A 25,260-nucleotide genomic window follows, 5' to 3' on the forward strand; every position below is an offset into this window, starting at 1 on the left:
TGTCTGGAGATCCAGGATGGAAGTCTTTCATGTTGACCCCATGGTGCCACTGGAGGTGCGCAGGATACACGGGTAAGTGAGTGAGCAGTTTCAGATATCAGGTTTGGCCTGAGGCAACGAATCTAAGCCAGCTATATAAATTGAATCAATAGAAGCAAACTATAGATCTATAGATCCGGCTCAGGAAGATCCAACGCTGGTCAAGATCGCTGACCAAAGAAAGGTAAATCACTGAAACGCTACCTTATACCTACCTACGACAGACATGTTTGAAGTACCGTTATACTCTTTTAATCCAGTACCACAATGGAAGTACTAGATTAAATGAGTACAACGGCACTACAATCATGTCTGTCGAAGGTATTACCAGACAACAACTAACCGGGAATGATTTTTTATTTTCTGCCTAGCATCCACAACTCCGAGACTACAAGCAAAACTTAATTTAGTACCCTATAACTAAATCCAATATTTGAATCATTTTAATAAATCGACCATTCCAATATGGCAAAGCAAAATACTGCCCAACAATAACGAAACCTACCTTTTCCCGATCGACGGATTTCTGCAACTGCTGTTTGTCCTCTACAATCATCGATTCCAGTCCGGCCATTATTCCAGTGGTTTTCCTAGTCACTGTATAGAAATATTAAGCAATTGAAACACAATTCCGAACGCTATATCGCGTATAAAAAGAACTATTTTCTAGATAAAAATACGCTTTACGGAAATTCTAGCCTCGCAAATCGATTGACGCTCGCGTCTTGTGCGGTACTTTCTTCGTGGTGTTTGTTTTGGCAGAGCTGTCACGCATATACAAAACGTCGATAGGGCATGCACGCTTATTCAGATCAACTCAAAATTGAGTCGAATGTGCTCATATCAGCGGCCTGACTCACTTTTGAGTAAACGGTGATTACATGGGATCTGAGATACATTTACTCACTATCAAATGAATGAGCTTTTGAGTCAGTTTTACTCAATTTTATCAATGTGATTAAATTAGTGCAGCATAATTATAAATACTTTCAATTAATGATTTAGAGAAAACAAAACATCTTAAGTTATTTATTTATTCATGTTATAGCATAAATGACATGACATGACAATGACATGTGTTCATAAGAAGTATGAATGTAGAACGTAGATCGATAGTATGTCGAAGGCGTAAAAAATTTAATCTAGTTCAGCTTGTATTGCCTCGGCAATGAATCCGCACGCGTTATTAACAGCTTTTCGACCGCTATGTTCCATGGTTTTGTAAACCAGGATGTTAAACACATCGCGCAACATCTGAATTCGAGTTGGCACCTTGATCCCAAACACACTGAAGCATTTGAGATACAGATCAAAAATGCGACGAATTGACGGATCCTTTACAATTTCCACTCCTTCGAAAGCAATTGTATACGAACCACTTTTGAATCCTTCTGCCTCACAAATAATGGACAGTATACTGAAAGCATCTAAATGGTAGCTCCCACTCGAAAAGAGTGTTTGTTTCTACTATGCCACGAAATAGTAGATATAAATACAAATTACTCAATATTTATTACGATATGGTCAAAACTACTATGCATTAGCTACGGAGGCGAACCAGCCTAAGGCTGAAAGCCTCCTAAATAAAGCTAAATTAATTAATTATGCATTAGCTAGAAATGCAATGGTAAAACTAACAACATTTTATCGACAATTCAAGCAGCTATTCTCTTCAAAGTTACCGTTTTCATGGTAGCAGCAACTACCGCTAATGAGATAAAATTGTCTTCTGTCTGCGTATCTATACCATTAATATGGTAGAATTAATTGCACAATACCGACAGTTTTTCACTGATAATATTTTGCGATTGAAAATACCATGCTTGTGGTATTTTCCGATTCACACAAAACTTCTGGTTGCAGCCATTTGTAAATATGAAAAATATCGTCTTTCCCATCATCGAACTGGACAGTAAACATATCGCCTTGTCCAGTTGTGTGTGGAATTCTTTGAAAAAAAAAATGAAAATTATTGTGAAAAATTGTTGATTTGCTAGGTAAGTCTGTTAGCTGGAATTTTCAATTTTAATTTATTTGTTTTCTTTCGAATATTGTAGTTGGAAGCAAAAATGTAACCTGAATCTGCCGCCCATTATGACGCATTCAGACGACAGCGTCTCCCGATTTACAGCTCATCGCACAAACAAATATCGCAATAAGCGGCACCATTTCAAACACCCACGAACTCTGATGGAGCAGCTCTCGGCTGCTGGAACTTTTTTAAGCTGAAGCCAATGAATCCAATTGCTCTGAAATTAGGACCAGGGAACTGTACCACGGCAAAGTGAAATTTTCTTAGTGAAAAGCCGGAAGATCAACCCTAATGAATGTTGCAGGAATTATTGTTTATAATTTAATTTTATAACTAATATTGTTGTTTGTGTTATAGTATATTGTATGGATAGGTAATTTTAATGAATAAAATCTAGATTTTCGATTTGGAAGGTAAAATTTAAAAACATCCATCAAAAGTGAAAATGAAAAACAAAACAATAATTACCATGCCATAGTAAAACATCATAGAGCATAGTAAAATCAACAATTATTTTATATCAGAATGTACCTAAGCCAATGCACAAACCCGTACTAAAAATGAGAGCATTCTCAGTTGGAAATACAATAAACTGAGAATGTTTACTGAACAGTATTTTTGACTACACTTGTGCTCGTTGTGAACACATGATGTAGTCTGCAAAAAAACATAGGTACGTTACGTTTAATTTAAACCACCAATATGGTAGATTCTACTGCACCATCCCTTTCCGTGTAGGCAATCATCTTCACCAGTACGTGTGATATTCTCTAAGATATTCTGAAAACAATATGAATGATTTTGAAAAATAACTAACTTTAAATTAAATATTAAAATGTATACCGTTGACCACTGCTTCAATGGGGCTGCCAGTCCATGCTCAGCATTGGAAAAACCATTGCCTTGAGGTGCGTATCGGCTACCTGTTCCTTTTCGGTGCAATCTTGCGAAGATCCTCAAAATTCCTCGAAGATGAACTTCAATTAAAGAACATTTTATAATCAGAACAAATGAAACATATAGTAATATAAGAGGTCTTGACGTACACAGAAAAAAAAAGGTTGTTGAATATTACATCCAAACTGCTGCAACCAGGTCAATCCATCGGTTGTGTAATATAACGTCGTACGATGTACATCGATTTTGCGAACAAAATTACATCCATTGATGTAATATTGTAACTGCTTTTTGCTATTACATCATTATTTCATACATCAGATTGAATTACATTGATCGATATTACATTTTTTTTGCTGTGTAGGAATCAATTAATATTGGTAAATTGGTTTAAGCTCTACAGCTCCAAATCCAATTCTGAGTGCTTTTAAGATTTAAGTTGCGTATGCTATTAAAGCAGTAGAGCTAAAATCTGACACATCAACTATACTAATAAGAAATACATCGAATTCAATAACGTACTATCGCTAACGAAGTGACAGACGGAGCGGCTCGAAAACTTTGGTGACTAACCTGCTATTTCAATTTTTCAGTGTACCACATGAAACCACCATTACTACCACAAACGAAGTGACAGACGACTAACTGGCGAAGAAATCAATTAAAATAATGTGGTTCACTGTAATAGAATTTTCTTAGAAGCTTGTGCCATCATCCATCAGATGGGATAGTATTTTTGTTTTGGTTTTGCACAAAGTTGATTCTGTGTACAATGATTCTTTGACAGTGTGCAAAGAGTGTATATCATTTTGTCATTTTTTTTTATGCATTCCAGTTTTGAGTAGAGTGAAAGAGATCGAACCAAAACATTCTAGTACATTTGGTGAAAATGCTAGTTCAATCCAGTAGTAGTGTTGCCATGTGGTACAATCCAGTGGTAGTGGTGTTGCCATGTGATACACTGAAAAATTGCAATAGCAGGTTAGTCACCAAAGTTTTCGAGCCGCTCCGTCTGTCACTTCGTTTGTGCTACTACTAGATTGTACCAACAATCAATACGAAACTAACGATTTTAAATTGGCTCACCACTTTAGTAGCCTATTGGTCCCAAGCAAACGATTAACGTACCCTATTCTAGTTGAAATTCTATTACTACACTATGTTTGTTTTGATTCGCTATGAAAGTTTGACAGATAACATCAGGGGTGTGTGGATTCATGCAGAACATGCAGGGGTGAGTGAAATAGCTTGGGACTGCTTGGGACCGTTGTTCTGGTACTGAGTGAGCCAAAAATAATAATGATTTTCTTCGGGACCCAGTGGTCTTAGAGTTACCTCTATGATTGTACCACATGGCAACACTACTACCAACAATCAATACGAAAATAACGATTTTAAATTGGCTCACCACTTTAGTAGCCTATTGGTCCCAAGCAAACGATTAACGTACCCTATTCTAGTCGAAATTCTAGTACTACGCAATGTTTGTTTTGATTCGCTATGAAAGTTTGACAGATAAAATGAGGGGTTATTGGATTTTCCTATGTTTCGAGGGTGATTCGACTAGCTTGGGACCGAAGATAGTACCAGAGGTGAGCCAAAAAGTTGAGCACGTTTCTTCGGGACCTACTTGTCTTAGAGTTACCTCTATGCTACTACTGGATTGTACTAGCATTTTCACCAAATGTATTCGAATTTTTGGTTCTATCTCTTTCAATCTACTCAAAACTGAAATGCATAAAAAAAAATGACAAAATGATACACTCTTTGCACACTGTTAAAGAATCATTGTACACAAAATCAACTTTGTTCAAATAAAAACAAAAAACTAACCCATCTGGTGGATGATGGCACAAGCTTCCAAGAAAATTCTATTACAGTGAACCACATTATTTAAATGGATTTCTTCGCCAGTTAGTCGTCTGTCACTTCGTTTGTGATACTATCTTCCACTCCATTGAAAAGGTTTGAGGTGAGCAGCAGCCCTTTGGAGATCACCGGAGTGAAATCGAGATTTTGTCCTACATTAGAGTTGAGACGATAGAACCATAGAGGTAACTGTAAGACTAGAAGGTCCCGAAATAACGTGCTCAACTTTTTGGCTCAGCTCTGGTGCTCTCTTCGGTCCCGAGCTAATCAATTCACCCCTCGAAACATAGGAAAAACCAATAACCCCTCATTTTATCTGTCAAACTTTCATAGCAAATCAAAACAAACATTGCGTAGTACTAGAATTTCGACTAGAATGGGGTACGTTAATTGTTTGCTTGGGACCAATAGGCTAGTCAAGTATAGTGAACCAATTTAAAATCGTTAGTTTCGTATTGATTGTTGATAGAACCACAAACGAAGTGACAGACGGAGCGGCTCGAAAACTTTGGTGACTAACCTGCTATTGACGGATTTCACGCCAACTCATCCAGTGGTTGGCAGCACCCTCTCAGAACCTTATGGAACTTTGTGGGTGTGGAGACTTAGCAATTTTAAGCAACTTTGCGTACTTATTTTTTTCAAAATTTATCTCGCCTAACATTTGATAAGGGTCAAAGTTTTTTGTCGATTTTTTTTTCAAATCGATATAGCTTAAAAATGACAAGCCCTACAAAAAAGTGATGTATGGCGAACTTTTAGCAAATAATCTGAAATTTTATAACAAAATTTAAATAAAATAAAAAATCGGTTTCTACACTCTAAAAAAATATATTTAAAAATTAAAAGTCATTTTCCCAAAAATGGTACCCCTCAGATTTGCTTGATATTTTTTCTCATGAAAGGCAATATAATTACCTAACTTTTCTTCATACATCGCAAAGTGGGCGCTTTTAAGGAAAAAAAGTTGTTCGAACAACAACTTTTTCATGTTAATTTTTTTTAGCGTGTTTCACTCAAAGTCGAATAGTAATACGCGCACAACCTTATTAAAATTCGATTAAACTTTATGGGTATACTTTTCGATAATCTGGGCGAAATCTAGCCTAACATTTGAAAAGGGTACAGAGAAGTTACCTGCAAATCGTCCAATAAGAGTTCAGAACAAAACGTTCTAATGAGGAACAGCCATCTCAGCATGGTTTGCACTTTCCTGTGATGGATTGTATTATAATATATGCATACACTCTATCCAACTTCTATAAAACCACCCTCAAATTGTTCCAAATCAACAGGTAAACTAAGTAAAAATCACTTAGTATGTTTTATTCATGAAAAGATTTCAATTCATGTATTTGTGATTAATTTAATTAGAAAAATAATCATTCATTTATTTTTATGTATTAGGTGTGTCCATTAGTAAGCAATATGCATATATGTTTATACCTCATCTCTCAAGTGAATACATCCCGCATAATCAAAAACTATTTGCTGAAAAGTGATTATTATAAATTTGACATAAAACATATCGTTGCTATATGTGTTATCGTCTATTTACAATCGAACTGGACTACCTCAATAATCATATACCGTATACAATTCCAAATTAACGATACAGCATGCAGTTACCTTTTCGCATAGAATGTTGGAATAATGTGTTATAATCTACGTCAGAATGTTTTGAACTCGTAAACGCTAACTAATTTTAATTGAATGATCCCACAAGCAATAACGTTAAGATAAATTTTCCAATTAACGTTGATTATTCTCAAAATAAATCAAATACGTAGGAAAAACAATGTAACGTTAAGTGGTGTCGTTTATGCTTATGTTCATGACATTGAACAAATACTTCTACACATACTATGAGCACACTTATAAAGTTTATCATATTGCAGTTCGCTGCTGATACCCCAAATAGTTTTTCATTTTAGTAGTTGTGAGCTGCATATCGCATATCAACACCAGAAAAGGAAAAGTTTCTGAGTGCGTCGATGCGAAGCTAGCAGAAAAAGTGCCACCGAAGAGAAGAAAACCTCAGCTACCTGTTGCAAAACAAGATAAAAGTGAGTATTTTATAAATTTTTCAAATTATTCTTTACAAAAATTCTATTATTCTAGAATCCCGCAGTTCAGGCTCAAAAAACGCCAACAGAATGGCTGCCCATGAGCTGAACGTAGCAGAATTGTGTGCGTTGGTAAGTTAATTGATTTGTAAGAAAAAATAATAATCTATAAATAATGTTTCCTTTACATTTTAGATGCAAGTTGCACTTGAGGAACAAGGAGATGCTATTGATTCTTTCGGCTACATGTACGTGTCAGTTGCAGACAGAGCCGAGAATTGATTTACATGTGAATCGCAAGATCCTCTTGCTGATCTGTCCACAGCAGAAACGAAAAGGTCCGATCATCGTATCGCAAGATTTTCTTGCCGCCACAGATGGTAATTCTACTATTGAAGCAGCACAAGGAGAATCAAATGAACCTTCCGGCTACGTGCACCTTAATTAATTAATTTAGCTTTATTTAGGAGGCTTTCAGCCTTAGGCTGGTTCGCCTCCGTACGTGCACCTTTCTACCTTCCTTGAAGGTGGATTTTCTTAAGAATAAATTAGTTGCCAATGAAACAAATTGATTTTACACACAATTAATCGTTATATGCCGTTCACATTACAGCCTATATCACGTAATATAGGCTGTCTTGCAATGAGCACCCATGCATAGGATTTCCAGTGAAAACTAGATGTAAGAGTGCTCATTGCAAGACAGCGTATATCACGTGATATACGCTGTAATGTGAACAGGGTATTAGGTTTGGCTGAATTCGATCTGACATCTACTGTCAACATGGTACCACTATACTAGCAGGTCACTTAATAATGATACCATACTGTCAGTAGTTGTAAGATTAAGATCAGTCATAGTCCCTGATCGAAGAAAAATGAATAAATACGAACCATATGGGATATAGTAAGTCATTATCGAGTTTAATCGTTTGAAAACAACTGGAAAATACACCATAATGTTAAATTACCTCAATGAACCATTTACACAGTATAACGTTTACGTTCCTTTTAAAAACCAAATTTAATAATCCAAATGTTCCAGAATGTTATGGCATATAGTTTTATGATTTTAAAATTGATTATAAAAAAACTATATGTCTTATAGTACACCTGAAATTTTGTTCTAAAACATCGAACTTATTGAATGGTAATTATACTTAACCGCCTTTATCCCATATAGTTGTTTTGCATAATACAATATATGGTATCCTCAGGACAATTCATGGTATTGTATGCTTATCATTTTTATATACGCTGACTAGAATCGTTCGGATATACTTATTTATGGTACGTAATGATACTGTGAATCATCCTTTTATTGTTTACGATTATGCGGGATATAATAGCGCAGGTAACTTAACGATTATTTAAGGCATGCCTAAAATAATCGTTAAGTTACCTGCTATATAGCAGTTATATAACAACGCAGGTAGTCACATGAGAGATATAAGGTATAAACTTAAAGCACCGCAGTCTGTTTCTACCGACATAATCTAATATTTAAGTTTGGTGATATCACAATGTCTCTTGGGATGTCTCTTAAAGAGGCTTTTATGATTTTTGAAGAGAAATACAAAAGTGTAAAATCGGATTTACTTCGTTCACTCAGCTCCGACCAAAGCATTGCATACTGTTGGATAGTACAGGTACACATAATGTATGTGTCTGTACTATACATGAAAATGTTAAATTGATTATTAATAGTGTAAAATTTGATTCATATAAAGAAATTGCAGACAAAATACTTTGCAGTAGTCCTATTAGAACCATAGATTGTTTTTATCGTACATGTGAAGAATGCATTTCCACAGATAGTATCGTGAGGGAACTTACATCAGTATTAGAAGCAGATGATATGGAAGAAGTTTTATTTCAACAGTGGTTGACTACCGACCGTTGTAATTTGGAAACTATTATTAAACCTGCAGATGAGTTTGTTCAATATTTGACGGAAAAAGTTGAAAAGCTCATAACCCATTTTATTTATTTTATTCATAAAGAGCAATCATCTTACCCTATCTTACCTAAGTAATAAAAAAATTCTCTTCAAAACGGTGAAATTTTAGTGATTTGCGACTTTTCTGAAAATTATTCATTTATTATTCAAAACTCAGCACAGGGGTATCATTGGAACAATAATCAAGCTACGATACATCCTTTCGAAATTTACTACATAAAAGAAAACAAGTTGGAAAATTTAAGCTTTATTATTATTTCAGAAGTATTGACCCATGATACAATAGCAGTTCAATTATTTTCATTAAACAATCTATTAGTTTCACAAAAATTACTTTCATGTCAAATGGAGCAGCGGCTCATTACAAAAATAAAAAGAATTTTGCCAGTTTGTGCAACTTCAAGTCCAAGTATGGATTGGAAGCAGAATGGCACTTCTTCGCAACGTCTCATGGGAAAGGCCCATGTGACGCAATTGGAGGAACTCTCAAACGAATGGCAAAGAGAGCAAGTCTTGCTCGAGATTATGGAAACACAATCACAACTCCACAAGAACTGTACTGACTGTATGGCAGTTAAACAAACAGATACAAGCATAACAAAATTGAACTTCTGCTTCATATCAAATGATCAATACACAAAGATGTCCGATGAACTCAAGGAGCTGTTCAGTCATGTAAAAACTATACCTGGTACACAAAAATTTCATTGTTTTGTACCTATTTCTCAAAACATAATTTCTACTAAGCGATTTTCACATTCAAAGGAAACTCCGAAAAATTTCACTCTGTTTCCGATAGACTAATAATCAATGAAAAACTCAAATTATGTATGGAGAATTATAGGAAAATAAATTATGCACTAAACAAAAACACTAGAGTTTTCATTTATTAAAACACCATTCGAAATGCAGGAAAATCCTCTGTATTAGGCCCTTTCAAATGTTAGGCTAGATTTTTGTTTTAAGCACGCCCAGATTATCAAAAGGTCAAAATCTTTATGCTCATTAAGTTTCAACGGATTTTAATAAGGTTGTGCGCGTATTACTATTCGACTTTGAGTGAAACACGCTAAAAAAAAATTAACATGAAAAAGTTGTTGTTCGAACAACTTTTTTTTTCCTTAAAAGCGCCCACTTTGCGATGTATGAAGAAAAGTTAGGTAATTATATTGCCTTTCATGAGAAAAAATATCAAGCAAATCTGAGGGGTACCATTTTTGGGAAAATGACTTTTAATTTTTAAATATATTTTTTTAGAGTGTAGAAACCAATTTTTTAATTTATTTAAATTTTTTTATAAAATTTCAGATTATTTGCTAAAAGTTCGCCATACATCACTATTTTGTAGGGCTTGTCATTTTTAAGCTATATCGATTTGAAAAAAAAATCGACAAAAAACTTTGACCCTTATCAAATGTTAGGCGAGATAAATTTTGAAAAAAATAAGTACTCAAAGTTGCTTAAAATTGCTAAGTCTCCACACCCACAAAGTTTCATAAGGTTCTGAGAGGGTGCTGCCAACTCCGAAGACGAGTTGGCGTAAAATCCGTCTATTGCAATTTTTCAGTGTACCACATGGCAACACCACTACTACCATCAATCAATACGAAACTAACGATTTTAAATTGGCTCACCACTTTAGTAGCCTATTGGTCCCAAGCAAACGATTAACGTACCCTATTCTAGTTTAAATTCTATTACTACACTATGTTTGTTTTGATTCGCTATGAAAGTTTGACAGATAACATCAGGGGTGTGTGGATTCATGCAGAACATGCAGGGGTGAGTGAAATAGCTTGGGACTGCTTGGGACCGTTGTTCTGGTACTGAGTGAGCCAAAAATAATAATGATTTTCTTCGGGACCCAGTGGTCTTAGAGTTACCTCTATGCTGCTACTGGATTGTACCACATGGCAACACTACTATTGGATTGAACTAGCATTTTCACCAAAAGCACTAGAATATTTTGGTTCGATCTCTTTCACTCTACTCAAAACTGAAATGCATAAAAAAATTACAAAATGATACGCACTCTTTGCACACTGTCAAAGAATCATTGTACACAAAATCAGCTTTGTTCAAATCAAAACAAAAAAACTAACCCATCTGGTGGATGATGGCACAAGCTTCCAAGAAAATTCTATTACAGTGAACCACATTATTTAAATGGATTTCTTCGCCAGTTAGTCGTCTGTCACTTCGTTTGTGCTTAAAAGGATCTCCTATTTCCATAGAATTATTAAATTTAGAACAATCGGTATCGTTCGCACAAATCCCTTTTATTTCCGGAAGAGATAAATCGGCCCGGAGAAGAGTAACTGCTTCACACACTTTATCCCTTAGTTTTTCCAACGAGACGAGATGAGCAAAAATCGCAACAGTATCCTAGATTAGTGCTCTAGAAAACTTGAAGTGGTAGAGCATATCAGCCGTCAAGACGGCCATCTTTGGACTCTTCAAGGAATCACCTGCAAGCCATTATTTTTGCACAAGGAAATTTCGGATCCAACTTAAAACTTTGCATGCCATGCACCTTTCAATATTACAGAAAATTTATATTTACTTGATAATAGTATAATATTTATAGTTGCTTCATTATCAATATTAGTTTCATATATATAATGCATTATTTATAGGGCTTTTTTACTTCAAAGTATTTCTCCAAAAATTATACATATAGCATTCGTTTTTATTTTCTTCATTTTTCCTCACTCCTTTACTCCATTTTATAGTTGTTTAGTTTACTTCCCAAACACTGAAAGTGTTCCAACGATAGCTCGAAAGAACATAAAATAAATAATCTAAACCGCTCAACGACGGTTGCTTCGTCTACATCGGGGAAAAAACATATATTAATAGTAATGAGAATGCAGTTACAACACTAAACGTAAATTGAGGACAGCAAATGACAAATTACACAGAAACATACAAAATGAGGATTAAATGAATGAACGAAGTCTATTTACTCTGTTTGATTTATTGCTATTAGCTATATGTCTGCATTTTGAGGATAGAAGTGAAACCTAAATCGTACTTAAAATACATAAAAAAAATACACAAACCTAAACATTAGTCGGAAAATCTCTATGCTTTTCCTCATTCTTCTATTTCACTATTCAGCTGGGAGTAGTTTTTTTTCCGTTTCTCGCTTTCCGTCCTTTCTTTGAATTCGCTAGAAGTTGTAACCATCGCCTCACTTTTCATGATATTGAACTTATCCTGCTTTTGTTGTTTTGGTTCCATCCGTTTAGTAAAAAAAAATCGCACTTCTTTGCTATTTAGTTTTGCCTATAAATGGACTAAATTTTCGAAGCTAAAATGCAAAACATGGAACTGAGTTTTTTTTTTGTTAGTTCAATCTTCAACCTGAAAACAAAACTGGCATATTATATGTATTGCTGCTGTGCATGTTTGTTTTGCTGGTTGGTTTTTTGGTTTTACTTAAATCTTCTTTTGCTGTAACATTTATTTGCAAATGGTGGCAGTTTTTTACGTGTGTACACTATTTCATTCCTAGAAAACGTTTTTTTTTTTTATTATTTCGCTTTATTATGTACATCGCTGTGTGTTATTTGCATTTTGTTCAGTTAGTTTTGCTTCCGTGTTTCTTTTTTTTTCTTGATGTTTGTCAATTTGCATATGCCTAGAAAACATAAAATTCACAAAATTGTACACGATGAGCTGTGTGTGTGTGTGTTCGCCGGGCGAGACTAGGACAACATTTTGGGGGAAAAACTGTCCGCTCGCATTCGACGAATCCGAAGCGAAATGAAAATCAAAAATATTGTCATTGATTCAGTTTGATTTCTCTTGTGTGTGTAGGTGCGGAAAGGTCGCTACCTTTTCCATTAAGGATCTTGTGTCGTTCGCTAGAGAGTGTTGGTTTTACTGATGCTTTGTACAAGATGATATTTTTCACAAAAATGTACAGATCTTCTCACGCGCTGATCGGGGTTCTCGTCTTTTTTAGTTTTTTTTTTTATTTGCATTCAGTTCGTTCTTGGGTTTCGTTTGGTTATAATTACAAATCAGTTAGATTGTAAAACAAATTTACACGATTATTGTACAAAGTAAAATTCTTGAGTCCGAACCGTGTGTTTGATTATGATTTTGCGTATAAAAACGGCTGTTTGCTTCCTATACAAAAATAGTATCTCTTACACTTTCGAAATGCTTCTTCCGACTGTTACGAATGTCTCGATTTCCATACAAAAAAAGCATCCACGACACATGAATATTCGTAAAATGTGGTTCCTTTGCACTGGCTTTCGGTTCTCTTGTGGGGAACTCTGAAGGCGGAAACTTTGTCAAGAATTTTGAGGTTCAAATTTTAAAATAGCCTATTTATAAAATTGTACACATTTTACAGCGGTTTCTCGATCGCACTATGTTCAAAGTTAGTTGTTTTCCTTCTTTTTCCTATAAAATATCAACGCAAAAAATAAATTCACAAAAGAAAAAAGAAGAATTTAATCACAGATCGTTTAGTTTCCCTCCTCGTCGTCGCGAACCATTTTGCATCAACAACGGAAACGGCTTCCTTCAATGGTGATGGGAATACGTTTTTTGTTTGTTTGTTTGTTTTGTGTGTGTGTTTGTGTTTAATTAACTGATTTCAAGTGCCTTAACTATGGCCCACGTTCAAAGCGGGCCTGTTCCGGATAATGTTTCTCGGTTGATGATACTTGAATTTTTGTGTGGTTGATCGGGTTAGTAAAAAAGTTGTCTCTGTACATATCACGATTTTGGTTTGTCTTAACACTGGATGATAATTTTTCACTTGTTTTTTTTTTTGATGACTCGTCTTTATAGATTCGCGTGGCTTTGATTCGTTTAAAATATATTTATAGAAAATTCCGATTTACAAACATATTACAAATATTTTCATTACAATTTTTACACTTTCGTTTATCTCACAGGTTGTTCACGAACTGTATTTTCTCTGTCGAGGGTGTTCCACTTATCATCAGTTTTGTGATGAAGAGAAAGTGAGTGCTGTTTCATTTTTTTTTTTTAATTTATTCAATGACAATATTTTAGTTTTATTTCAATGTACGGTCCCTTCCGGTGCTTCCCGACACGTACAGGTTTCATAGAGAAAACAAATAACAAGTTGCGTTCTACAGTTACACGAGCAGGTTTAACAAGTTTATATATCTCACTATCAGAAAAAAATATGGGAGAAACAACGAACGGTTTCCCCCTTCCAAAGGACACACTTGGGAGAGTTGGTTTGTGAAATTCTTCGAGATACCCCACTGGAATTATGAGTTACATGTGTTTCTGGCTAATACTACTCTGGTTATGTACAATCATCTCAAACGATCACATGAGCCAACCCGGGCTAAAGCGGAGTCGGCTCGATTCCATTTCCGAAAACTGTATGCGCGTGTTTCTTGCTTTTTTACATGAAATTTTACAGATCCCCAATTCTCAGTAACTGCTTTTACAAACGGAGGAGGAGGCGATGTTATCTTGCTCATATTATTTCCAATTTCTACAGTTGTTCTAATGTACAAGTACCGATATTTTCAGTTTATTTTGTCTCATTTTTTGCTGCTTTGCTAAAAGTCGTTTTCTTGTGGTTTGCCTTGTTTCAGTATAAAATAACTATATAAATTTTGTACAGCGATATACAACATTACTTTCCTTCACGATTTGCCATTCAAATTTATTTTTTCGCAACTATGTAGATTCACCGTCACAGTGTTTCTGCTGTAGTTTTTTTTCTGTTTTATTTTCCTGTTTGTTTAGTATTTAGAAAAAGTCTACTCTAGTATTCATTTCTACCAAAAATACTCTACTTTTCGAAATGGAAAAGTTACCTTTTTCTTTAGTTTAATTAATTATTTAAGCATTTAAAAACATACTGTCCGAGGGTTCAAACTAAACCGTAAGAGGATGAAAAATAATTCATATAAAATCGAATTTTCTATCGCTCGCCGAATACCAAACTCAGCGCGCTAAATGGTTGATGGGTCCCGTTGTATATTGTCCACCAGAAGAAAACATAGTGCCCGACGGTATTGATTATTCTTTTCTTTTTTTGTTTTCATAATTTCAAAGCTCATTGCATTTTGTTCATCAGTCAGAGGAGATTCCAAGGTTTCCTTGCATCGTTACGGTTCAAGCCGAAAGCGGAGAAGGCACTCATGCCCCATCAAGCGTTCCACGCCCTGAGTTGGTCGACTTAGCCCTTATTCTTTTTTTATTTTAACTAACCTATATATTAATGAGAATATTTATTTAATGACAGGAAATCATTATCCTAGGTTGATCTAAATGATATAATATTTAGAGACGATATTCGGTGCTAACCCGAAAAAGAAGTAAATTTGATCTACTAGAATACTAGCAAAAACAAAGTAGAAATATGTGTTTGAGGTTCGAAACGATCTGTCGACTACGGCGGAGACGTGTTGTCCGGAACAATCAAAGCAATAGCAATTGTTCAATTTTCGCTATGTTTCAGAGAGGAGCAAATGTTGTTCAAATAAGCCAGAATTTTGAATTGCCATCCTAAACATTGTTGAGCAATGACAAATCTAGATAGAGCTGGAATTAGGGCGTAACAGCCTTTGTAAACTTTGACTTCTCCCGTTGATTTCTCGGAATTCAAGGCACGCCTACACAAACCAACGGTAGTAGAAGTCTTCCTCTACTCGATGGTGATGTCGATTTGCCAGGGAGAGCCATGGCTTCCGAGAAATCATCGAGAGAAGTCATTGTTTACAAAAGCTGTTACGCCCTAATTCCAGCTCTATCTAGAAATGCAAATATTGACATGTTTCTTAACTCAAGAGATTATGAACGTCGTTTCCAACTGCTTGAAAGATCTGAATGGTTTGACTTGCAAATAATTTAGTTAAGTTTTACCAGTAGATCAGCTCCATTGGCGTTTGCTACAGCATGATTGTTAACATGTGAATAAAAATAAGTCGAACTACATGAAAAAACATCGAAACTGCATGATTTTTTTTAGGGGTTGATGACTGTGTACCCAGTTGCCAAAACAGAAACATCACATAAACATGCATTGCAACACGCTTGTTCACGATTTCCAACTTCAAAGAAATTTCAAACATAAAACTGCTTGGTTCTCAGTCAGACTCAGCCGCCCACAAAAGCGAGTTGCTGGCTACTTTTCTCGTCGATCTGGAAGGAAAAATCTTGAAACATTCGACCACCAGCTCATTTGGCAGAATCTGTGTCTGACTTGGGCTAGGTTAGGTTAGGTTTCTTTATTAAAGTGACTTTCAGCCATTGGCTAGTTCGTCTCTAAAGTGTATCAGCATACTTCCTTTCTGGTAGTCGTCAACATATCTTTCACTTGGATTCTGGCAAAGTTGCCAGTCTTCTTGATAGGATGTCTTCGCTTTAGCTCTAAACTGCACTCAGTGCCTTGTTAGGGACGTCTACCAGAGCACAATGAGAGATCGAGTCGAGATTTTGACGTAACAAGGAGGATTTCAGAATACAATCGTGTCTACTTCAAATTGGTAAGATAGATAGTCAATTTGTCGCAAAAATTAAGAAAATTGCAAATCGAGTCAAACGGGCATTTTTCATCTTCTTCTTCTTTGTCATTTCTTTATTTAACGTCGGTCTCTGTTCCACAATCTAGTGCTAATCACCGACGGACATCGATTGCCATCCATTGACGACAATCGAATGTGCAGGAAGACACAACCATTGGCCGGGATCCATCGGTTGTGTAATATAACGTTGTACGATCTACATCGATTTTGCGAACAAAATTACCTCCATTGATGTAATATTGTATCTGCTTTTTGCTATTACATAATTATTTCATACATCAGCTTGAATAACATTGATCGAAATTACATTTTTTTTTTGCTGTGTAGGAAATTCAAGTGTTGCCAGCGAAAATATCACATCAGCTTGCACAACACCAAAGATATCTAATTAACAAGATATCCCACAAATCAATTCCTAGAAAAAGGCAATTGATACACTACCCTTATTTGATCACAGTGCCATCTGGTGAGTGCACATTGAAACTGTTGGGAGTCTCCCACCATCTTCACCACCAGGGCTCAATAACTGACAGGTGTCTGGATGACAGATGCCAGTGCGGACGTTGATGATCAGCCGAGGGAAGAGGGCGGTATCATTCTCGACATCATCATCAGTATGTTGCAATAGCAAGATTCTCACTGTATTGTGATTGCTCCGATTTTCAATCACTACCCCTTTATACGCAACAGAAACACTTGAGAAAACAATCACACATCCAAGGTCGCATCATTATGGGCTGATAATATGTTTTGCTTTCGAGTGAAAAAGTTTTCAATATCAACGGTATCAGTATGGTGAAAATCTCTAATAGTAATTGTTGATTAACGAAGCTGTGACTCAAAATAATCTTTATAAGCATAGAGCATGGAAAAAACATTCCTTCTCCATAAAGAATTATTCCAACGCCACAGGAAATGCAACGTATGGAAACTATAGATACTATAGATTCCATAGATAGGCGGAGGCACAAAAAATTGTTCTAGCAAGTAAAATTTCAAAATGAAGTGCAAAGCAAATCTTTACAACAATGTATCGAGGAATGGTTTGCTTTATCTTTCCTTCTGCCGTTGTCCGCGAAATAAATCGGAATGTGGAGTGTCGCTTGTGCTCATAATATTACAATACTTCTCCCTCAAACAACACCATGATGACGTAATGCTCGTTTGGCTACACTAACTGACAGTTCGTTTGGCTACATTATACTTTTCCTCCGCTTATCTATGGAATCTATAGTATCTATAATGGAAGCCATTGCTAAACAAACGTAATACAATATGACGTCTTCCTTGACCAACGCAGCACGTATTCTATTCAAAAATTACGTTGGAATAATGATTACTTTCCTATTTTATAACGTAGGAAGGTATTTGTCAGCGCAATCGGAAGCCGCCGAGTGATGACGATGAGTGATGACAACGCTTCGTGTTTTGACATGAGCTGTACCTTTCGTCCAGTGGTGTGGGTGCATGCATGCATAGATGTTGGTGTGCGTGTTTTCTTCCAACGCTGGAGTTCAACGTTGTCTCGTCACAAACCTTTTGGCGCTGTTATCTGTCTCTATAAATTTCAAAGAGTGAAGAGGGTCTGAAGACACATAATTGACGCTGACAGCACCGTCGAGCCTTTGTCCCTTCACGCAAAAATTGACAGTTTCTTCACCGACAAACGGACATAACACTTAATTCTGACTTATGCCCGAAAATCGTAAACGGCCGATTTAAAAGTGCAGTGATACGAACTGTCAGAACCATAGGATTTTTTGATCTAGATAACAATAATTTGTCCAGAATAGATCAGACACGACACCACTTCATAACTTTTGCATGCGGGTTCATGGCTTAGCTAAATATTTCCCGCGAACACGGAGCCAGATGTCAGTAGTGTGCTTTGGTCAGAAATTTTATTGTTTTTGCTATGGTCATTCATGTCGGTTTGTCGGTGGTTTCATGCGGAATTTTTCGGTGGAGTACACTGTACTGTACATCATCCTTTTTCGAATGATGTTTGTTTTGTAATCAGATGATGTTCCTCTCGAATACAGGATGAACATTAATACGAGAAGCAAACGGACCTCAGTTTAAATACGTAATGCTCCCTGTAGAATGATTGTCATCCCAAATGCATATGATATTGGTGTAGCACCATAACGTGAATCATCCAAAACGTTCTATCGAACGTCATTTACTGATCTGAACTGACAATGGAGGTGGAAACATAGTCATCGCTATCAGAGGTGGTACGAACATTAGTAAAGTTGGTAAAGCGTGGAAACCGAAGATTGTCTATTTCGTGGTGGAGGAAGTTTGCTCTATCAACAAATGATTGTTGTATCCATGATGGAATGGCTGTTCATGGCTATTCATTATGGAAATGTAAAAAATCGCATTATACATCTAATTTGTTAGTCATCCTATTATTCAATTGTTGTCCTCTGAGTGCTGTATGTTTTACAGCCAATATCATCCTTTATTTGGATGACAGTCATATGGATGATCATCATCTGCTGATGATTTCAACCGTAAGGCAATCATCCGAATTTCGGAACCATATTGTTAAAGGGCTAGAGCAATGCAATAATCATTCGAAATATTGCAGATGTATTCGTTCAGTGTAAAAGAATAAGACAAAGTCCGCCAGATTTCACGCACATACAGACAGATGCTTATGGGATTTTACGAGTTTTACAGAGTCAACGCCCAGATATGGCCTCAATGTGAAATTATCGTATTTAGACCTGCTTTCCACGTCAAATGGAAATCCAGTGTTGCCAGTAAAAATGTCGGTTTTGTATCAGCCGCAGGCAAGAAACCAGAGAGAGTAGATAAATACTGCAATTCTGACTTGGGCTGTGATTGGACCATTTTGTAAAGCAGTTCTGGCGTGACTTTCTACCAGTGACTTCACAAAACTGGCTAACAAATTACTATTGTTTTATGAAACGCACACATTTTCGCTACTTTTCTAGTTGTTCTAGAAGAAAAAATCTCAAAATATTGTTTTATGTTGAAGTTCGAGTGGTAGTAAACGTCATTTGAACTGCTCGAATGAAGTGGTTATTTGCCGAGTTGAGTTTCAGGCGGGTTTAACAGTTATTTTCCATGCCTGATTTCCAATTAGAGGTCGAAACGTTTCTCAAAATCGAAGTTGTCGTCGGTCAAAAGAAGCCACGCTCGGTTAGCAGGGTTATTCGATAACTGTCACTTTTAACTATGAGTTAAATTTAACTCGGCAATAATTGGGTCACAGCCATCCGCCTCATCATTCACTGTCTCGTGATAATCTGAATGATTGGCAAGTAAACGAGTTACTGACAGCAGAGCACTCATTTGCATACACCGCCAAAACTGATTTACAAAGTAGTCCATTGATCACTTCCTTCAAGCAGTCGAAAATGCTTTTAATTACCACTCGAATTTTAAAATAAAACATTTAACAAACGCGCAGTCAAATCGGAATGATCTTTTCCAGCTAAGAGGCCGTCCATAAACTACGTAGACAGTTGAGGCCCCCCCCCCCGGGGGGGGGGGTGTTATTGGCAATTATCCATGGTCCATACAAAATTATTTTGTTTTTGTTTGGACAGTTGTCTACGCAGGGGGGGGGGGGTCAATAATACAAAAAAAAACTGTCTACGTAGTTAGTGAACAGCCCCTAAGTTGATTTTATTTTCCAGCACGCTATTTCAAAACTACCCAAATTTGGGTAAAATCTACCCAGATCGGCCGAAACTAAACCAACCCAAAAATGGGTAAACTATGTTAGGGGTGACAAGTTGACAAATGAACAAAGTTGATCGGATTCATGTCGATGTAGTTCATTTGTCAACTTGACTCCCAACACAGTTTACCCATTTTTGGGTATGTTCAGTTTTGACCGATCTGGGTTGTTTTTTTTTCCTTGGTTTGTTTTCCGTCGATCTTGTTTTCCGTGCTGAGCACCAATGCTACCGACGCCAGGTAGGCAGCTCCCACACCTGGACCCTACATGTCGACCCATCAACTCATGAACCGGGTACCTACGGCTTTACTTCCCTTCCGAAGGAAGGCGTGATCAGAGATGTTATGCCTCAGAACATCCCGGCGGCGCCGACTGGGATTGAACCCAGGCCTGCTGGGGTGAGGTAATCACGCTTACCACTACACCACCGGCGCCGCTAGATCTGGGTTGCTTCTACCCAGATTTGGGAAGTTTAGAAATAGCGTGATTTGATAACCATCCAAGCTCATTTGAAATACAAATCTGCGTAGCCCCATAGCCAAGAATTGAAACGAACTACCTACTAACAAAGTTCTAGCCTATCCAGATTTAAAACCAAGAGCTCCTACCATCAAACGAAAATGAACAATCGCTTCGTTTGCCCCGCACAATCACCGTCAATTGACCCGGCCGTTGGAAATTCTCCCGGAAAAAAATCGCATTAGGAGAAAAAACTTGAACTGGAATTCCTATCCTTGTATGATGCTGCTCTTTTTAAGTATAGTCGAAAATAGATGCTATTTATGTTTTTGCCTCCACACTTGCTTTTGTGTTTGTAATGTTTCAGGATTCACCTAATTTTGTTCATTCAATTTCCATCCGGCCACCCGACGACTACACAAGCAGGCTGCCGTTGACGCGGTTCCAGATCCAAGATTCAACCGAAAAAGTAGGCCAAAAGTTTTCTCATTTCCTTCTGTTTGTTTGTTTGTTGCTTGTATTTATGTGTGTGGGAGAGTGGATGAAGGCGAATTTACGTGTGTGTCTGTGTGAAACATTTATTACACATTTAACAGATTCATAATTATCGCTTTTCCGCGACGTTCTATTTTAGCGTGTTCTCTCATGCGTTTTTTGTATCGTCTTGTTTTACGTAATAACAGCTTACAATTACACGAAAAATTGACAGGAAATTAATGCCTTCATAAAACGGGGAAAATTTTCCTCATTTAAAGTACTGCTAAGAGGTTTTTTACTGCTTTGTTCTTTGTTAGTTTCTTATTATTTGACTGTACTAGTTCACATGAGTTTCATTTTTATCGTTTTTCTTATTTTTTTTTTCCTTTTTTAAATTTAAACACTACCTTCGAATATATGTATGTGTGTGTGTATTGGAGAGGAAAACATTGTTTTTTTTTTCATTTACCGTTTACGTGTCTCGTAATAAATGCTATCATGTTTTGTTTATTTTACTGTCAAACGTTACATTTATCTTTCCTTTTCGAAGTTGGTTTTTATAAGAAATACAGAGATTTCCTTATGTTCTGATACTCATTTTAAATGCTATAAGTAGTTAGAGTTTGTTTTGAGGAACGTTTGCTCAAAACTTCTACGCATCGTTTCGGAGTTGTAGCTGTAGTAGGTAGTTGAATATAGTTTTGATATTCGATTTAAGACCGCATATGTGCGGCATACAACAGTGTTCTCTAAACCGTTTCCACCGTGTCACTGTTAGAAACGAGAAACGTAAAAAGCAAGCTCCTGTTTCCTCACCAGATTTGTGTAGGACCATTTAATTTTAGAGGTGTTTGTTTTTCTTCTTCTAGGTTACGAATAATTCTAGCTGTATTAGACTTCGCATTAACTTATATAACCATCGGTTACGAAATCGCAACCGAAAACGGAAACGACAGAGAGCATTATTACCGGTGCGGGGTAGCTGGTACCGATGGCGACGTTTCAAGCCACCCTCTGAAGAGTGCGCTCGAAACCGGATCGGGCACACTACTCGCACGCACAAAAAATAACCCAACGAATAAGGTTTCGAAAACAGAAAACAAAAACTGCAAAGGCTTTGCGTCTTGTTAAGCGATACCATTTAAACTCGTAACAACGATTGGTTCTTTCGGTTCGCACAGTTCCCCTTAAAACTCGGTTTACTTTTGCGCCACATCTATAAAGTTCCGTGTGTTTGTGTGGGTGTAGATCCACCACAGTGTACTTATTCAATTTTTTGTTTATTTTCTTCGAAAAAATGATCCCTATGCCAGCTTGTTTCTATTAATAAAATAACTAATTGATACTTGGTTGCCTCATTATTTTGTTTTGCTTCGATTTTAACATTTTCTTTCCTTGCGACTTGCTCTGTTTTGTTCAGCTTAGAAATGTTAAAATGCTCGTTTTCCGTTTACTTTCATTCTATTATATCAGTTTTTCTTAATTCTTAAAACGAAATTTTCGTTCGCTTCGGTTTATGTCTGACACAATGGTGATTTTTTGTGTTACTCTCTTATTTTAGTCAAGTTCTTTAAAACATCCTTGTTAATCACTGGCGCCTACTAATATAAGCGGAAGGTTTCCTCCTGATGCGAAATAATGTATCTCATCGCCGGAGTTGGAAAGCCTTCTCAAAAGAGGAACTCGAACTTTCCCGCAGCTACTAACAGAATTTATTCAGCACTAATTGGTCGCCCTCTCATGTATGTTTCCTATAACCGGATGAGAGGGTAAATTTGAATATATAAATTTCCTCCCGTTTCATCCGATGATCAAAAGGTAAGCGACCTCTCTCTAGTTTTTTTCCTTTCCTTATTCAAGCAATTTGCCTACAAATGTCCAAGCGAGAGCGAAGAAAATTACACATGAAATTAGCATTTTCACACCACATCTCCTCGCCCTTGCTACATTCAATGCTGATAGTAAGCATATGAGCGCTCCCACCTAGGGTTATTTTTCAAGATGAGAAATTACGATAAATGAACCCTGCTTGCCATGCCACCCTTTGCCGACCTAGCACCAATAGATAAGACGACACGAATTCCGCTGCTCAACGAAAAAAGAAGAAGAAAATGCTGTCTTGTTTGTTTGTGTGTGTGTGTGTGTTCGTGTATGATTAGCGATCGTTATCAAACAATTCCTTTCAGAGCAGCGCTTCCGGTTAGGGTGGATCAAATTTTCTAAGTTTTCTTCTGGCAAATTATATAATAATCATATACTGCGAGGCACCTAAATCAAGGAGCGACAACAAAATAAGGTTAATACCTCTCATCGAAATGCTGAATAATCTCTGCTGATGATGTTCTTGTTGCTGTTGCTGCGGCCTAAACCTTGAGTTCTGCTACCGTCAACTACTACTATCTATACGTGATTTACACATCCAAAAATCGCTTTCTGGGTTCATCTTTATTCCTACTACAAATTCATCAATCTACAATATAGCGTTAAGACTTTGATTACAATACAAGATACACCTAAAATAGTATTATTTATATGTATATATTTTCCTGCATACCGCACTCTGCTGCTGCTGCTGCTCCAAGATGCGCGTCTCTTTGCTCTTGCTCAATAATTTATATGTATATTGCAAAAATACTACACAAAGAGAGCTTCCTTCATCGTAATCGTACACTTTTTCTTCTTCTTTCTCCAATCGAGAGTCTCAAAACAATCGAATTCGAGAAGCTCGAGGCGCTTTCTGATTTGGTATTCCTACTACTATTGGGGTTGGCGAACAGCAAAATATGGGATTCCATTATGTGTGTGAGTGTTACTACTGTTTGATCCTGGACCGTTAAAAACTTGGTTAAAATTTTCTTGTCACTATAATCTCTGGTTCGAAATTGCAGTAAATCCTGTTTGTATACTCGAGTGCTTTCTATGGCATAATATGAGGGCTATCTTTTTTTTTTATCTGTTTCTTGTATGAGGATGCTTCGCAATTGTTAGTTAATCTCTTGGAATGCGCTTCTATCGCGGAGAAGAATATATCCTTCATTTTTTTTTTATATAAAACAAAAATACGATATTTCTTAAAAAAAATCATACAAGGGAAAGAAAACTGTCCCCGAAACAGATTAGTCTTACGCGAGCGTGCTATAACTTATAAATGGGACCGGGACTGAGATCCGTTTTCTGTCTATAAACGAATTACTTACAGCTGAGATGGGGGGAAGATTGTGTACATCCGTTCCTAAATTCAAAGTCTTTCTCAGTTCGACTCTGTAACTTTTTTTTTTACTTAACACATGATTCGATAGAGAATTATCTCCGAATGTAAAAAGAAAGAAAATATTTACAAATGATTACTTTACAAAAAAATAAACGCCACACGTTGGCTTTTCCTCCGGCGATCGAAGGCACATTCCCGTGCAATAGCGAAAGCGCATCTTTTGCGTTCTGTGTGTTTGTTTTGTGTGTGCAGCATATTCCTGGAATATTATTGACCTAGCGCGCATTCTCAGTTTTCTCACCTACCCTAGAGGACTCCCGCCAGTCCCCGTTTCCCAATATACAATCATAAATCATCGGATCAACTTCTTACATCACCATCCCGGTCGGTGGCGGTCCGATGGGGCCCAGATTGGGCGCCCCAACGTTGCTGGTGCTATTAACTACGACCACACTGGTTCCATTACTGGACACGTTGACCCCCGTGCCATTCGCTGTCGGTACCACCTGTTGGGCACCATTGGTTCCATTAGTTCCCACGGTGCCATTACCGACTTCCGAACCACCACTCGTCGATCCGGTGCTAGTGTTGACACCGGGAGCTCCACTACTCGGTGCTCCTCCGGGTCCCCCGCTGCCGATGGAGTTGGGAGTTTTCAGCGAGAACTTGTCCAACTTTGCAATGATGTGCTTGCCGTAGGTGTACTTCTTCAGCGAGTTCATGTGCGGACGAATCTTGTGCAATAGCACCTTCCGTTGCGTGGGCTCCGACACGTCAATCATCTTCTGGACCACATAGTTGGCGTACTGGTCCTTCATCATCACGTGGAGACCGCTGTGTGGAGAAGGGGGGGTTGAATAAGAGATGGCATTATATTGACGGAACTATATCTAGTGCGTTCATATATAGCTTAAATAACATTCAATTGGCGTTCAATTACGATGTTAACTTTGATTTATTTATTTCTCTGCCCTTTGCCAGTTCTTTGAAGCAC

The 25,260-nt window shown here is 37.0% G+C and overlaps 2 protein-coding genes across 8 annotated transcripts in view; both read right to left on the minus strand.

The window, feature by feature from the left end:
- Positions 1-25,260, minus strand: part of Bin1 (histone deacetylase complex subunit SAP18) — a 263,399-nt gene that overhangs the window by 1,529 nt on the left and 236,610 nt on the right. The window contains exon 2 of one of the 2 annotated variants that reach the window (XM_065226812.1): positions 545-720. In XM_065226812.1, coding sequence (XP_065082884.1) covers positions 545-613 — 69 coding nt within the window. In that variant the 5' untranslated portion in view covers positions 614-720. Of the gene's footprint in view, positions 1-544; positions 767-25,260 lie in introns of those variants that run through there. The other variant, XM_065226811.1, reaches the window with a different exon arrangement.
- Positions 21,906-25,260, minus strand: part of pum (pumilio) — a 375,688-nt gene continuing 372,333 nt past the window's right edge. For all 6 annotated transcript variants that reach the window (XM_065226777.1, XM_065226774.1, XM_065226776.1 and 3 more), the window contains one exon: positions 21,906-25,100. In XM_065226777.1, the coding sequence (XP_065082849.1) occupies positions 24,635-25,100 (466 nt within the window). In that variant the 3' untranslated portion in view covers positions 21,906-24,634. The remainder of the gene's footprint in view (positions 25,101-25,260) is intronic.

Source organism: Ochlerotatus camptorhynchus, unplaced genomic scaffold (assembly GCF_037179485.1).
Source record: "Ochlerotatus camptorhynchus isolate MF236.1 unplaced genomic scaffold, CSIRO-AGI_Acam_v1.1 ptg000261l, whole genome shotgun sequence".
Classification (NCBI taxonomy): Eukaryota; Metazoa; Arthropoda; class Insecta; order Diptera; family Culicidae; genus Ochlerotatus; species Ochlerotatus camptorhynchus.